Raw genomic sequence first — 18,293 nt, forward strand, 5'->3', positions numbered from 1 at the left:
AAGCATGTCAACATATTCTGTTACACCAAATACACAAAATAATGATCTTTAAAAAAGCATCATATGACCCCTTTAATCACATACATAAATAAATACACTTATATTTCAACAGAATAAATAAATAAAAAACAAACAAATTTAATCGTCATAAAAACAAAAATATAAAAAATATAAATTAACAAAATATAATAAACAAATACATAAATAAATAAATGCGCACACTTATAAAAAAGAATTTATATTTAACCATCATAAATCGTTTTTGTTGTTGTTTTTACATCTGACATTTTTTGTAATGTAATGAGATTTTGTAATGTTTTTATAAGAAGTCTCTTCTGCTCACTGAGGCTGCATTTATTTGATCAAAAATACAGTAAAAATTTGAAATATTATTATAATTTAAAAGAACTGATTTATATTTGAATATATTTTAAAATGTAATTTATTCCTGTGATGTAAAGGTGAATTTTCAGCATCATTACTCCAGTCTTCAGTGTCACATGATCCTTCAGAAATCATTCTAAGATGAACAGAATAAATAAATAAAAAACAAACAAATTTAATCGTCATAAAAACAAAAATATAAAAAATATAAATTAACAAAATATAATAAACAAATACATAAATAAATAAATGCGCACACTTATAAAAAATAATTTATATTTAACCATCATAAATCGTTTTTGTTGTTGTTTTTACATCTGACATTTTTTGTAATGTAATGAGATTTTGTAATGTTTTTATAAGAAGTCTCTTCTGCTCACTGAGGCTGCATTTATTTGATCAAAAATACAGTAAAAATTTGAAATATTATTATAATTTAAAACAGCTGTTTTCTGTGTGAATATCTGTTAAACTGTAATTTATTTCTGTGATGCGCAGCTGTATTTTCAGCATCATTACTCCAGTCTTCAGTGTCACATGATCTTCAGAAATCATTCTAATATGCTGATTTGCTGCTCGAGAAACATTTATTATTATTATCAATGCTGAAAACATTCATATTTTTGTGAAACTGTGATACATTTTATTTTTCAGGATTCACAGATGAATAGATTTGAAATAGAAATCTTTTGTAACATTATACATGTCTTTACTGACACTTTTGATCAATTTAATGCGTCCTTGATGAATAAGTGTTGTATTTTTTTACATTTCTTCCTGACCTCAAACTTAACACACCTTAAAGTGTTATTTACAGTAAAGCGTCTTTAGCTGTAATACCTGAAGACGACTCCAGTCTCTCGAGTTTGCTGACCAGCCAGTCCAGGTTGTGTGAGAACTGTGTGCAGTTGTTCCGGTTCCCGCGGATGAGAGCGGCTGCGACACACAGGATGACACAGTTAAGCAGCGCATGCGCTCTCACAGCAAACAAACAGCACTCCTGCCTTTCTAAAGGTCACCTCCTTCAAGGACGGAGATGCACAGCTGCTGTCACGCATCAGAATCAGAATCAGAATCAGAAAGAGCTTTATTGCCAAGTATGTTTGCACATACAAGGAATTTGTTATAGTTAAATAATAAAAATGTATTTATACATTTATTTATCTCATATATATTTATACATATATGTATATAATATATTTAACAAAATATGAGATAAATACATTTATAAATACATTTTTATTATTTAATCTTGTTAAATATATTTCTAAATATATTTAAGTGATAATAAAAATATTTTGTATCTAATACATTTGTTAAATAAACATATTTAAATCATTTAAATAATACAACTAATTAATGCATTTATTTATTTAACAGTGCTCTATATCAGTGTCTCACATTCACTTAGATGCCTCACTAATTAAGACTTCTGAGTGTGTTGAACAGGGAGACATCTAAAGCATTCTGGAGTTGAGGAACACTGCTCTGTATGATATTGTGCTTGAACTAGACGATAATCTGAAAGTTTCCCACATTGGAGGTTCAGGTTCTTACCCAGCAGCTCGTAGAGCAGGTTAAGAATGTCTTTCCACGCGGCTCCGGCCTCTTCACTCGCACACTCACCGAAATGAGCCGCGCTGTTATAAACGCTCAAGCGGTCGATGCAGCTGGACACCAGAGACAGCATCCCCTGAGACACACACACACACATTACCCAGAGTGCACCGCTGCGGTCAGCTAACAGAATCAGTGCCGTGTGCAGCTTCATCTCAGCAGATTCATTCAATAACTCGTTCGGTTCTCAATAAACGCATCACATAGAAAACGCACTGTATGTACACTGCACTGCAAAAAAAGATTTCTGTGCCTTGTTTTCCAACACGACTAAATCAACATTCTTAAATGAAGATACATTTACTTAAGAAGCACAATTACAAAAAGTTGTGTTTTCTGACAAACTGAATCAAAATAAAGTGATTTAATGCTTAAACTGTGAAAACATATCTTTCCATGCGGCTCAGAAAAATAAACTTGCTTTTCCTTTTTACATTAGTTTATTTTTCCGACTCGATTCTCAAGCATAGACTTTTATCTGATGTCATTTTGATTTTGAAGTAAATGTACTGGATTTAAGAATGGAAAACAAGACAAAAATACTGAGTAGGAAAAAATATTTTTGTTAAATGTATTAAAATAATAATAACAAATTATTTATTAATTTCATATTTTAGTTAAATATAATTATAAATATTTAAATTATAATAAAACATTTATTTTATATTTTTGATAAATGTTAAATGAATTATTTAAATTGTTTTATATTTGTTAAATGTTAAATGAATTATTTAAATTTAAATTTTGTTAAATATGCTTATAAATGTATTCTAATAATAATAAATGTATGTTAAATGTATACATATTTTTTTAAATAAGCATTTATTTTATATTTTTGTTATATATGAAATTCTTTTTTTTTAATACATTTGTTAAATATATTTATAAATACATTTAATTTTTTAAAAGCTTTTCCTTTTGAAATTGTTTTTTTTACCTCAATTTTATGCATAAACTTTTTCCATACTTTTTGTATAAATATTTTTTTTTAAATAAAAATAAGTATTTATTTAATTTTTTTGTTATATATTAAATGAATTTTTTAAATACATTTGTTAAATATATTTATAAATGTATTCAAATAATAACATATTCCTGTTAAATGTATTTAAATAATAAAAATAAAATTATTTACTTAATATTTTCATTAAATATATTACTTTTTTTTTTTAAAGCTTTTCCTTTTGGAATTGTTATTTTTTTTATCTCACCTTTTATGCATAAACTTTTTCAGAAAACAAGACTTATTATCTTACATAATTCTGCTTTTCAAGTAAATATACTTGATTCAAGAATCATTAGATATTTGTGGAAAACTAGACATAAATACTGGGTAATATAATCACTTTTTGCAGTGTTGCATCAGGACTGCATCAATCGATTCACTTAACAAAATGATCTTAAGAAAAAATATCTGACATAGCAATAATTTAAATATGGTTACGTAACATAAAAGCAAAAGAAAACAATAAAGCTTTGTTGTGGTGACAGAAAATCAACAGTAAAATACATGATGCATCGATGCACTCTTTACAACAAAGGCTTCGTGTCGTCAGCTCACCTCCTGCTTGAAGAGGTTCTGTCGGTTCTTCAGGGAGCGCAGCTTGATCTGTTTCTTCTCGTGCTCCAGCTCGGCGTCGGGAAGTCTGAAGTACGCGATCAGGTCGTTGAGCGTCTGGAGAACCTCGTCGATGGGCAGAACCACAGACGAGCGGTTCTTGGCGCTCAAACCGTCGAGCTCTCTGTCAAAACGGCATCAGAGACGTCTGGCATTAAAGACATGTACCTGTGCTTTCCTGTAGCTCCAACAGTAGAGCACTGGGCTAGCAACACAAAGGTCATGGGTTCGATTCCCAGGGAATGCATGAACTCATCAAATGCACGCTGCGTCTGCCAAATGCATAAATGTTCACTGACCTAGTAATATTATCAATTTGACAGCACTGACACTACTGGATGAGAACCATACGGACTGAATTGATCTGAATAATGTCTTCTGTAAACCTGCTTTACAGCTAAAATTGAATTCGTTTCATAATTGATGAAATACTTCCCTGTTTATTTCTGTAAAGCTGCTTTAAAACGATCTGTATTGTATAAAGCACTATAGAAATAAGTGTGACTTGACCTCCTGAACACACATTTACATTTATTCCCTCACAGCGCATTCAAGATCTGTATTTGATCTGAACCCATTTCCTGGGAATCAAACCCACAACCTTCATGTTGCCAGCGCCATGCTTTACTAATTGCGAGCTTTAAAAAAAGATTTAAACTAGTGATGGATTGATATATTGGCCAGGTGATGCTGTTTATAAAACATTCTCTTACAGAAGAAACTTGTGCGGGAAAAAAACACAACATCTGTGACCATCTCAAACATATGGAAGCTTGTTTATGGAGCTAATTTTGTGCCAATATTCATCAAACAAATCCAGCGTTTTGCAAATAAACACAATCTGCTTTGCAAAGAAAAACACGACATTCAAAATAGATATTATACTAAATAATGTGATTTGTTTTCAACTTTTTATTAATAATTAACGACCTCTTGGGTGATATTACAATATCTGATACTAAATTAAATTGTCTAAGCTTTCACTTTTTGGTAGACAATATTGTCGCAATCCACAATACATTTGCATTTTAGTATTACAATATATTGTGACATGATATATTGTTATACCCCTGCATTGTTTTGAATGTTGAACAATTGAATCAACATATGCAGCCCATATATTCTATATCCCGCGATCCAACGGAGGATAAGAGGTACAGAGAATGGATCAGTTTTTATGGGGAAAGACTGCCTAGTTAAATGTTTAGCCATGTCACTACTGATTTTTGAACTGATCAATCATGTTAACAACTTTATAGCACTTATTGTGAATTTCACTGACACTGTAGTAGGGTCGCTTTGTTAAAACATCTATATGGTTAATTATAGATATAGTAAAACAGAAACTCACCTGTTCTCCACTCATGTTGGTCTGCTGTATTCCCTGAAAATGTAAAGAGGTGTTTCGGGTCTCGGGAGACTAGCGTAAATTGACCGACAGCGCCATCTACTGTTTTTGGAAAAGGAAGTTGCTCAATTGCATTTGTGAGAAAATCTTCCTGCACGCATTTGTGAGAAAATCAAGCCAAGTTTCCTCATAAAAAGGCAAATGAGTCTCACAGTTGTAACACACAATACATATATTTGTCCATACATCTGCATTTTCTCTCAAATAGAGTTCCGTATTTGCAAATCACTTTGCATTTGTTTGAAATTCGAGTTTTTCATTGCAAAGCAGATTGTGTTTATTTGTAAAACACTGGATTTGTTTGATGAATATTGGTACAAAATTCGCTCCATACTTGTTTCCAGATTTAAAAAACGGGAGACGTAAAACTCAGAATTCTGAGAAAAACGTAAAAATTATGCCGTATGAAATTGCGAGATGTAAACTGAGAATTGAGAAAAAAATGTCAAGTTCGTAAGACGTAAACTCAGAATTCTGAGAAAAACGTCAAAATTGAGACGTAAACTCAGAATTGCAAGAAAAAAGGTCAAAATTGTGAGACGTAAACTTAGAATTCAGAGAAAACGTCACAATCGTGAGATGTCAACTCAGAATTCTGAGGAAAAACGGCAAGTTTGTGAGACAAACTCAGAATTCTGAGAAAAAGTCATAATTGTGAGATGTAAACTTAGAATTCAGAGGAAAAAAAAATTGCAAGACGTAATCTCATAATTCATATGAAAAAAAAAATACAGAACTGCGAGATATAAACTCAACATTCTGAATTGGCCATTTTTAATTTTCCCTTTTTAATTGTTTGCTCCGTGGTTCCACTCAAACCCACCAGAGCCTCGGCAAACAGGAACAATCACAGGAGGCATGAAGCCAAAGAGGCTTGAAATGTGTCATGAAGAGCGCTTGTGTGACAGTAATGAGCTTCCCAGAATAACATGCAGCTTCCCGCTGACTGGATTCTGAGCCAAAACAGCATCGCTTATGTAAGATTATGAAACATATTTCCTGAAAACGGCCCGAGCGAAGAGCGGCACACGGTGCATCAGGAGCACGACTCCGTTCACTCACACTCAAGATGCATGTGAGAGCTAAAAATAGCCTGACAAGCGTGTGTTTGTGTGCACCGATGCACCATCTGGCAGGAAAATGAGTGAAACTTCATCAACTCATCACTATGACACGTCTGTGGAAGTGTTGAATGTGCTCCTAAACCACATGAGACTGCTTTAACTCTAATGTTGTGGTACCTGATGAAGCAGCTGAAGAGTCGCGTGGTGTTGCGGATGATTCGAGCGGCTCTCGACTCCTCGTGTTGACAGCGCTGTAACGTCAAACCATCATCCATGTGTCCTTCTGAATGAAGACACACCTGAGCAACAGACAAACACAGAAAATTAGCTGAAACCAACATTTTATGAGCCTTGATTCACAAACAGCATGATAAAAATACTCCTCTGAATTAATATGAGCTCATAGAGTTGGAAGCAGAAGTAGAAAATGTTAATAAATTTTACTTGACTAGTTAGATTAGTACAACATGACACACCAGAGGACACAGATGACACTGCATTACTAAAGTCAACTACTCATCAGGGTTATTACAGGTAACTAAAATTAAAAACATTTTCATTATTTGACATTAATTAAACATTAACTGAAATAAAATAAAATATATATAAAAAACTAAAATGAAAATGAATACAGAATAAATAGACATTTTAAAATAAATATATAAATCTAAAACTAAAACCACAAAAAAGTCAGTAACTGATAAAATAAACATTAACTGAAATAAAATAAAATATTAAAAAAACTAAAACTAAAATAAAAAATTAATAATGATTATATAGACATTTAAAAATAAATAAACCTAAAATAAAATCATACACACACACACAAAAAAAAACATTTTCAGCAACTGAAATAAAATAACAAAATAAAATAAAATAATAAAAAAACTTTAACTTATTTTATTTCAGCTAGTTGCCAAGGCAACATCTCATTTTCATTGAGTTTAACTTGACATACTAAAATAACTAAAACTAATAATCAAATCAATAAAAACTAAAACCACAAAAACATTTAATAAAATAAACATAAAATAAAAACGAAAAATGAAATAAAATAAACATCAACTGAAACTGAAATATAAAAAACTTAAACTTATTTTATTTCATATAATTGCCAAGACAATATTTCTCATTTTCACAAACATTAACAATATTAAAAAAGCATTTTCAGTAACTTCATTTTTTTGCATTTTGCATTTTGACTTATTGTTGAATTATTATTAATTTGTTAATAATTGTTATTATTATGACCTATTAATTTAACTTTAAGTACTAAAAGTAAAACTGAAAAATAATTAAAAATAATTAAAAAAGAACTATTATAAAAAAAACAATAAAATTACTAAAAAAAATGTATGAAAACAGAAAAATATAAAAATAAAAATGAAATAAAGTAAAATAAACATCAACTGAAACTGAAATGTAAAAAACTTAAACCTATTTTATTTCATATAATTGCCAAGACAATATTTCTCATTTTCACAAACATTAACAATATTAAAAAAGCATTTTCAGTAACTTCAATACAACAAACTAAAATAAAAATATATATAAAAAATGTATTGTATTACATGTATTTCATGTACTAAGTACTAAAAGTAAAACTGAAAAAAATATTTAAAATAATTAAACTAAATAACTATTATAAAAAAATTAATTAAATAAAATTACTAAAAATTTAAATGAAAACAGAAAAATATAAACTAATTCAAAATATTAAAAAAAGCTATATTAGTACCTGAATGATTGTAAAATAACACCACTGCTTATTACATCTGTGCTAGCTTTACAAAAATGTATAACATCAAAAATACACGGCTAAGTTAGATGAAGCAACAGAATGTGTGAATCGCACCCGGCGTTTGAGCGGCCCGAGTCGAGCGGATTTGACATCCGGCGCCTGAAAGGACAGCCAGAGACCCGTCGCCACGTGCATCAAGAAGCACAGAGAATCTCCGTATTTGATCTCCGCCACTCCCATCCCCTCGATGTCCCGCTTCGGACTGCACTCCAGCTTCTCCTAGAGGAACACAAACCAGACGTTCAGTGACGAGACTCAAGACTGCAAATCTGGAGAAATCTGCTCTTTCCGTCACGTGTTGCACATTGACTTTGTATTAAAATCAACAATTGCCACATATACTAAAGCAATAAGCCCCAAGACGCCGTGGTTTACAGTGAATTTATAACAGCTAAGGGGCGTTGTTAGGGCCTAAAACCCCTTTAGCTGTTATAAATTCACTGTAAACCATGGCTTCACGGGGCTTATTGCTTTTATAAAACGGTTATTCCATATACGTAGTAAGGTTTCACAAAATAAAACAGCAAAGTGTAATGATATTAATAAAAACAGTATTCTTCCACCAAACAATGTAGCTCCTCAGAAACAGTTGTGGTTGCAACAAAGTGGTTGCCGAGCAACACACAAACGTAAACAAAGGTGTATGTTACTTTGTAGAGTCATTTACAACAGCTTTGAACGTGGCTCAGCCAATCAGAATCAAGGACCGGAACTATCCGTTTTATAATGAACATTATGCCGTACGAAAAATATTTTTGCAACAATACAAGAGAAAATATTTGATATTATATATTTGAAAACATATTCATATTTGCACAAATTCCACTGAAAGCATGCATTGTTTACAGCTGATCTCATTCTAATCAATCATGTGACTGCTGACCTGTAAACACAATGATAGATCAAATTAATCAAGATGAAAATGACTCAATAATAGCACAACAAACGAACATTACATTACAGCACATCCAGAGGCAAAGCTGATGAATCCTAATTAAGACGTTGGGTTTGTTTTCCCTGCTGGAGCATCAAGAACAAAATCAAAGCAGCAGAGGAAGAATAACTAGATGACAAATGACTCATGATAATAGCGAAGGTTCTTATTTAATAGAGCTCTGGAGGAAGATCCTCTTCACTGAATATTGACCCGCCGAGAGCTGGAATAACTGTCTGCATTAAACATCATACAGTCTCACTTACAGCATCTATCCTTTACAGATAGAACACTAATAATTCAATAAACTTCAGTGATTTAGACTGATATTACTGGCTTCTGTGAGAATCGGCTGATTAATATTGTGATACACTTGGGGTCAAAAAGAAGTCTCTCCTGCTCAGCAAAGCTGCATTTATTTGATCAAAAATACAGTAAAAACTGTGAACAATTATTAGAATTTAAAGTAACTGTTTCCTATGTGAATATCTGTTAAACTGTAATGTATTTCTGTGATGCGCAGCTGTATTTTCAGCATCATTACTCCAGTCTTCAGTGTCACATGATCTTCAGAAATCAGTATAATATGCTGATTTGCTGATCGAGAAACATTTCTGATTATCATCAATGCTGAAAACAGTTGTGCTGCTTAATATTTTTGTGGAAACTTTATTTTTCAGGATTCACAGATGAATAGAAAGTTCAAAAGAACAGCATTTTTTTTAAATAGAAATCTTCTGTAACGTTATAAATGTCTTTACTGGCACTTTTGATCAATTTAATGCATCCTTGCTGAATAAAAGTATTAATTTCTTTAAAGAAAAAATAAATATTACGGACTCTGATGGACCTGATTGAGTCATGTTTTACAGCACATTACTGCAGTACAGTATATGGAACTCTATTAAAGGAATAGTTCACCAAAAATAAAAATTTGCTGAAAATGTACTGAAAATGCAAAATGTAATATACCTCAGGCCATCCAAGATGTAGATGAGTTTGTATCTTCATCAGGTTTGTAGAAATGTAGCATTGCATCAGTGTCTCAGCAATGGATGCTCTGCAGTGAATGGGTGCCGTCAGAATGAGAGTCCAAACAGCTGATAAAAACATCACAATAATCCACAAGTAATCCACAGCACTCCAGTCCATCAGTTAACATCTGGAGAAGACAAAAGCTGAAACAAATCCAGCATTAAGGCTTTTGTCTTCTCCAGATGTTAACTGATGGACTGTGGATTAGTGTGGATTATTGCTGTGGATTACTTGTGGATTGTTGTGATGTTTTTATCAGCTGTTTGGACTCTCATTCTGACGGCACCCATTCACTGCAGAGCATCCATTGCTGAGACACTGATGCAGTGCTACATTTCTCCAAATCTGTTTTGATTTTGAGCACATTTTCAGTTTCGGGTGAACTATTCCTTAACCCTTTGTATTAAATGTTGTGTATTGGGGTGAATGTGTGAGACCTTGGAGGCTCTGAAGCAGAAGGCTGTGAACGTGGTGTCTGATCTCTCTCTGTCCTGCAGCACGACGCCTCGGTCCTCCGTAAGTGCCAGATAGTGACCGGTGGTCAGGTGACGCAAACGGAACGGCTGACCCCAGCGGATGTGACTGCCACACCAACTGAACACACACAGAAATGGGAATTATGGGTATGTATGGTCACATAATTACTAGAGAACATCCTGGAGGGCTTTTGACTTGATGGAAACCAGAGCACTAGATCTTCTCACCTGATGCGTAACGGCTCCAGCCTCCAGAGAGATCGGGCTTTTGCTCCGGCTTTACCCGTCTCATAGTTCACCAATCTGAAAAACACCAATGAAAACAGGTTTACATACTGAACTGATGACTAAACAGGCTGTGGATTTGATTTAGAAAGTTAAACGATTCTAAAATGACATGTCTAAATGGTTTTAGACACAATATTGTCTGTTTTTGCTCTATTTTGCCAACAAAAATAGTTTCAAACTGTTGTGCAAACCTCTGAGGAACAAACCACGGTGTTTCGTTACTGAATGAATCAGCATCTGTGAACGAATCAATGATTCAATGATTCGTTCATGAACAAATCAGTAATTTGAATGAAATGTTTGAATCAATCACCTGATGACTCACTTGCTAAATACAGGCAGTGGTACAGTATTTAATTATTTAAAATTTAATTTCATCTTTCAATATTCACTTTTTTTTTTTAAACGATCTCAAAGCATTATTTATGCAAACGTAACTGCAGTGTAAATACATCAAAATGCTGCTTCTGTGCCACTTTTGCAGTGCAAAACTAGATTTTGTTGATAATGGTTTTGTTTGGTTGCTAAGAGCCTATAGTGTCTTATTTAATTAAATTTATTGATTAATATGCATTATCTAATATGTCAAAATCTTACTTGCAAATTCTAAAAAGGTTATAAAGACAAAGATAAACTGCAGTGCTTTACAACTATAGGACAGGAAGAGCTAAATAAACTTATCACTGCATCTAAACCGACAACATGCCTGTTAGATCCTGTACCCACTAAATTACTGAAAGAGTTGTTACCTGTAGCAGAAGAACCGCTTCTCAATATTATTAACTCGTCGTTGTCTTTAGGTCACGTCCCAAAACCATTCAAGCTGGCGGTTATTAAGCCTCTTATTAAGAAACCACAACTAGATCCTAGTGAACTGGCAAATTACAGACCCATCTCAAATCTTCCTTTTATGTCTAAAATTTTTGAAAAAGTTGTGTCTGCTCAATTGCGCTCCTTACTTGACTTGACTTGACTTATAAAAAAATTGCCCTTATCCAGGTAAAAATGCCCCTGGAAATCAATTTAATGTGGTAAATGCCACTGCTTAATGAAAAAGTTAATTTCTGTCACTGCTGTGAACTGATCACACACAGAAAATTAGTAAAGTGAAAAGTTTTGGGAGTCATCTGTCCATGTCAGGCATAAACCAGCACAAAAACACACTTAGCAAAATAACTTCTAAATATTAGACGTCGACCAATTGGTCAGTTTTGCAGATTAATCGGCACGATAACCAATTACTGGAACAGTGTAACCGATAATCGGTTGCTACATTATGTTTCTTATCATTTAGAGTCCATTTTAAAAACTTTTGGTTGATTAATTTGTTATCGGCCAGTGTGGCCCAACCTAGTAAAGCCCACTATCAGTCGACCTCAACTAATTATCACTTCCAACAAAATCCTAGTTAATATTGAGATATAATCTTTCATTATAAGTGTATAAGGGTGTATTAAGGGTGTGCGATATTGACAAAGCTAATCGGTTATCGGTAAAAATACATACTGATAGTTTTTCTGGGTTGCTATGTTATGTTTCTTCTAATTTAGTATCCATTTGAAAAACTTTGGGTTGATTAATCAGTTATCAGCTAGTGCAGTCCAACCTAGTTATCATTATCGGTAAAACCCACTATCGGTCGACCTCGACTAATTATTACTGTCAACAAAATCCTAGTTAATATTGAGATATAATCTTTCATTATATATGTGTATTAAGGGTGTGCGATATTGATGAAGCTAAACGCTAAACCTGACTTAAACTAACCTGACCTACAACTAACATGCTTTAAGAGGTTTTCTGTTAACAGTGTCTCTAAAGAACATAACATGATCGCTGATGGCTTTACTGATCTCACGGATGCGTTCATTTTATAGAACAAACATTCTCTCCATCACTTAGCAAAATAATGTCTAAATATTAGAGGTCGATCAATTGATCAGATTAATCGGCACAGATAATCGATTGCTAGAACAGAATAACCGATAATCGGTTATCAGTAAAAATCCATACTGATAGTTTTTCTGGGTTGCTGTGTTATGTTTCTTATAATTTAGTATCCATTTTAAAAACTTGTGGTTGATTAATCGGTTATCCGCTAGTGCGGTCCAACCTAGTTATCGTTATCGGTAAAATCAGTCGACCTCAACTAATTATCACTGTCAACAAAATCCAAGTAAATATCTAGATATAATCTTTTGTCAATTTCTCACACCCCTAATACACACATATAATGAATTTAACAATAAAACTGACTTAAAATTACCTAACCTACAACTAACGTGCTTTAGAAGAGGTTTTCTGTTCACGATGACTCTAAAGATGAACATCACATGATTACTGACGGCGTTATTGATCAGTTCAGATGCATTGCACATCTCATGGAGGACGTTCTCCTGTATTATAATGAACAAACACTCTCTCCATCACTTATACAACAACAGAAATCATTCACTCCTGCCCTCCGCGATGACAGATCTGCGATACATCTGAAGGAGGTCCTGCAGAAAATCCTTTAGAGGAAGACGTTTCTCTGATTAGATTTCAAGGACAGGACGCAGCGTCACGGGTCAGAGCTGACAACCGATATCTAATCCTGCAGACGACGCGCTAAACGCCAGCGCTAAAAATAGGCCGCACGCCTACGATCGCATCTTCAGCATCCTCAGATGGCCCTGGGTTACATTAGCTTGACCCACTTCAGTCTGACACACACTCGCTATACATAGACAAACAGCCATTAGGGGATGCTGCGTCACAGACCCACATCCAGATGAACATCACAGATAAATGACACATCATTCTGACACCACTTCTTTAGACCAGCATTTGTGATTAAAAAGTATATAAATGTTTATTTTACTTAAGAAAATGAGCGATGGTTTCTCTAGATAAGACTCTTATTCCTCGGCTGGGATCGTGTACAGCTCTTTGAAGCTGCACTGAAACTGTGATTTAGACCTTCAGCTCGTTGGTCCCCATTGAAGTCCATTATACGGAGAAAAATCCTGCATGTTTTCCTCAAAAACCTTAATTTCTTTGCGACTGAAGACAGACAGACATGATCATCTCGGACGACATGGGGGTGAGTAAATTACCAGGAAATTGTTATTCTGGAAGTTAACTAATCCTTTAACTAATAAAATAAACAAAGAAAAATCTACATTAGTAATAAAAATGCCCATGGCCTTTTAAGATTGGATTAATTTCCATGACTTTTCCAGGTGTAGAAATCATACTTTTAAAATGAGGCTTCCTCATATATCCTGTTTTTTTCCAAGACTATGTAAATCCTGGTTCTTTAAAGACAAAGGATGAATTAAAATAACAAATATTATTTAAGATATATGTTTTGTTTTGTCTTATTTTAAGTCATCTTAAGGCCCTTTTTAAGTCTCCACTAATGTAGATGATGATTGTTTTGAGATGCAGGGTTATTATAGTTAAAACCACAGCAACAAAATGTTTTAATTCTCTCTCTCTCTCTCTAAATATATATATATATACAGTATATATATATATATATAAAGTATATATATATGAAATAATAATTATATATATATATATATATATATATATAGATATATATAGTACATAAACTAATAATGAACCTGAAAAAAAGAAAACAACAACAAAATTACTAAAACTTTAACTAAAATGAAAACAGAAAATAAAAAAGAATTCTAATAAAAACTACATTAGTATCTCACTGATATTAAAATTTCAGTGGCGAGATGAAGGTTTCTACCTCTGCTCTTCTTCACTCTGATCAGATCCCGGGATCGTCAGAACCTCGTCGTGCCCGTGAAAGAGACGCATCACATGACCGCCAAGAAGGTATCCTATAGGACGAAAGAAAAAAAGCATGATGAGCAGTCAGGTAAATCAAATGACGTTTTAAACGACGATACACACACAGAACTTTAATACTAACTGTTAGAGGCTCATCATGTCACTATCAGTACTAGTACTAGTTATGAGTGACTTAAACAGCACTAAGAGCCACCGACCTTCCTCCACGTTGCTCCCTGAACAGGTGGGATGGACATTCCACAGCGTTTGCATGAAGGATGCATCCACCTGGATGCTGCCGTTGGATATGGACAGATGCTGCGGAGACCAGGTGCCAGTGTTAATTTTGACAGCAAATTTTTATTTAGTTTTAGTCATAGTCTTTTGACTAAAATGCCATTTAGTTTTAGTCATATTTTAGTCATCTATGCACAGCTGCAATGAATGCAATGTACTGATACACGTTCTCCCTACAGTTTAAGTTTACTTCAGACGTAGTCAACTGTGTTTACGTGAATACTTGTCAAAATGGACAATTCTACAATTTTGTGTGTAATTCTCCATTCATGCGACGCGAAAGAGTACTTACGTGCTGTGTGAGAGGCGCTTTCTGTGTGTGTGTATGCTTCGGTGTCTCCGCTCAGAAAACCGGACCGAATTGAGTTCTTTCTTGCGTCGCCAGATTTATCCATATGTCTGCTCTTCTCTTACTCCCACATATTGACATTTTTGTACTTTTTATGCGATTATCCATATGTCTGCTCTTCTCTTACTCCCACATATTGACATTTTTGTACGTTTTATGCGACGTGCAGCAAGTGTATGTTAGCTTATGTCCCACCGGTTCATATGTACGCATCTAACCTCCTAACCACTCAACAGATTCGTTCTGAATGAATCTCTTACCAAATCGTCCCTCCCTAACATTTTCGTCTCGTTTTTATTCGTTGACGAAAATGTCAATAGATTTACGTCATAGTTTTTGTCATTCAAAAACAGTTTTAGTTCATTATAGTCTCGTTGTCGTCAGTGAAAAAAAATGTCGCTAATGAAAATTATTCATCAACGAAATTAACACTGCCAGGTGCACAGTGGTTACCATGGCAGCACATCCTCCCGTGTCATGTCTGTCTCATGATGCGTTTGCATCAGAGGCCACAACCGAGAAGCCTGGCATCATGGGATACGCTTGCATAAATTCAGAATAACCTAGAGAATTAATCATCCTCTAACTAATACACTGACGTTTGGAGATGTATCAGACAGCAGCTGCTGGAGAGACGGGAAGCAGATCATGAGCCACACTGAGCCTGTGGATGAATGACTAATGCTGGACACGTCCGAGCCCATCCGGAGCGGATCATCTCACAGGAGATCACACAAACACACTGCAGACATGTTCATGAGTCACGCATTCAGAGGCGACTGCGGTTTATACTGGAAGTGTCAATCACGGATTTGCTGTATGAAGCTGCTGATGCTCAGACAGACATTCAAAGAGTGAATTAATACTAGAAAGATGAAAAAATGCTAATTTCTGCTACCTTATGAGCGTTAAAGGGGTCATATGATGCGATTGCAAGTTTTCCTTTCTCTTTGGAGTGTTACAAGCTCTTGGTGCATAAAGAAGATCTGTAAAGTTGCAAAGACTAAAGTCTCAAATCCAAAGACAAAATAATGATCTTTAAAATAGCATCATATGACCCCTTTAATAAACAAATAAATAGTATTCTAAACTATAAAATAAAAAAGTACATAATGAATACAAGATCATAAAATAATAAATATACAAAAATACAATTAAAATTAACTAAATAAATACAAAAATGTAATTGAATTTAAATAAATGATTAAAAATAGTATTAATATTATTATTATTATTATTATTAATAATAATAATGATAATTTAAACTATAATTAAAAGCTTAGTAGTCATGGAAATAAAAAAAATACATAAATAATTTAGATAGATAGATTCACACCTGAAGAAAATCAAATGTAATGTTTAGTGCACTTGACACTCACCAGATATCGCTCCGATGAGACGCTGACGAGTATGAGATCATCTCCGATACGCACCTTCTCCCCCTCTGATCTCTGTTTAGACGCGGGATGAATGGTCCACCAGCAGGCCTCACCTGAGAACACAAACACATGGATCATCAGGTGCATGTCTGTGTCTCAGCTTCATCAGCTACTGATGTGTCAGACTTTCACCTTCAGTCTGAACAATCATGCTTCACCTGTCGAGTCTTCCTGAAGTCCCACATCGAACGACAGTTTATCCGTCATCGAGCGCGACGTCTTCAAACAGGTCAGATACTGCGACAGAAAACATTAAACTCTCACACACCCTGCAGAAAGTCAAACTACGGAAGCTTTTTTCCACCACAGGATAAAAAAATAATAATAATTGAGACTTTTTCTTTTTCTTATCTCACATATTTTTATATCTCACAATTCTCAGTTTATATCTCGCAATTCTGAAAGTCAGAATTGCAAGATACAATCTCAGAATTCTTCATTTGAAATCTCGCAAGTCTTTATTTTAAATCTCGTGATTTTTAATTTATAATCTCACAATTTTTCATTTTAAAACTCGCAATTCAGTTTATTTCTGGCAATTCTTAATTTTAAATTTCATGATTTTTAATTTAAAATCTTGCAATTCTTCATTTGAAATCTCATGATTTTTTATTTAAAATCTCACAATTTTTCATTTGAAATCTCAAAATTTTTCATTTAAAATCTTGCAATTCTTAATTTGAAATCTCGCAAGTCTTCATTTGAAATCTCGCAATTCAGTTTATAACTTGTAATTTTTTATTTTAAATCTCGCAATTCTTAATTTTGAAAATTTCACAAATTTTTAATTTTAAATCTCATGATTTTTAATTTTAAATCTCTCAATTGTTCATTTTAAATCTCGCAATTCAGAGTTATATATATTGCAATTCTTAATTTTAAATCTCATAATTTTTCATTTAAAATCTCACAATTCTTCATTTGAAATCTCATGATTTATTTAAAATCTTGCAATTCTTCATTTGAAATCTCGCAAATCTTCATTTGAAATCTCATGATTTTTAATTTGAAATCTCGCAATTCTTCATTTGAATTCTTGCAATTCTTCATTTGAATTCTTGCCATTCTTAATTTGAAATCTCGCAATCCTTCATTTGAAATCTCATGATTTTTAATTTGAAATCTCGCAATTCTTCATTTGAATTCTTGCAATTCTTCATTTGAATTCTTGCCATTCTTAATTTGAAATCTCGCAATCCTTCATTTGAAATCTCATGATTTTTAATTTAAAATCTTGCAATTCTTCATTTGAATTCTTGCAATTCTTCATTTGAATTCTTGCAATTCTTCATTTGAATTCTTGCCATTCTTAATTTGAAATCTCGCAATCCTTCATTTGAAATCTCATGATTTTTAATTTAAAATCTTGAAGGAGTGTCTGAGGAGCACAGCGTGACCGTACAGTAACGTCCGGTGTCCTCCGCTCTGAGCCGCCTGAAAACACAGCGATTACAGTCACTCCATCATCAGACACACACAAAACACACAAATATGACAGTGAGAATCACTCACCTTTCTAATGAACTGCTGCGGGAGGTGTGAAGAAACAACAGAAACAACAGAGAGACCTTTGCTTTTGATGATAAACACTCATCATTACACAACAGATACACCATGTGCAATTAACATTATACACGTTTCCCACGCAGCAAAAAAATGTATATTTCAAAAATATATTTAATTGAGCTTCACTGTTTACAACATATATTTAGCATATATGTTTTGATCATTAAAAACATCTATCCCAGTGATCTCTCTCAACCCTGTCCAGCGATGGCAAACGCGCTCAAG

General features: G+C 33.5%; 1 protein-coding gene across 1 annotated transcript in view; it reads right to left on the reverse strand.

Moving 5' to 3' along the window:
- LOC107678700 (ryanodine receptor 3) overlaps positions 1 to 18,293 on the reverse strand; it is a 196,980-nt gene that overhangs the window by 131,953 nt on the left and 46,734 nt on the right. Inside the window, exons 6-16 of the mRNA XM_016474072.1 lie at positions 16,661 to 16,739; positions 16,443 to 16,555; positions 14,636 to 14,735; positions 14,374 to 14,467; positions 10,566 to 10,640; positions 10,299 to 10,455; positions 7,947 to 8,111; positions 6,269 to 6,390; positions 3,563 to 3,743; positions 1,942 to 2,077; positions 1,225 to 1,320 (exon numbers count right to left, since the gene is read on the reverse strand). Coding sequence (XP_016329558.1) covers positions 1,225 to 1,320; positions 1,942 to 2,077; positions 3,563 to 3,743; positions 6,269 to 6,390; positions 7,947 to 8,111; positions 10,299 to 10,455; positions 10,566 to 10,640; positions 14,374 to 14,467; positions 14,636 to 14,735; positions 16,443 to 16,555; positions 16,661 to 16,739 — 1,318 coding nt within the window. The remainder of the gene's footprint in view (positions 1 to 1,224; positions 1,321 to 1,941; positions 2,078 to 3,562; positions 3,744 to 6,268; positions 6,391 to 7,946; positions 8,112 to 10,298; positions 10,456 to 10,565; positions 10,641 to 14,373; positions 14,468 to 14,635; positions 14,736 to 16,442; positions 16,556 to 16,660; positions 16,740 to 18,293) is intronic.

Source organism: Sinocyclocheilus anshuiensis, unplaced genomic scaffold (genome assembly GCF_001515605.1).
Source record: "Sinocyclocheilus anshuiensis isolate Anshui unplaced genomic scaffold, SAMN03320099.WGS_v1.1 scaffold208, whole genome shotgun sequence".
Lineage (NCBI taxonomy): Eukaryota > Metazoa > Chordata > Actinopteri > Cypriniformes > Cyprinidae > Sinocyclocheilus > Sinocyclocheilus anshuiensis.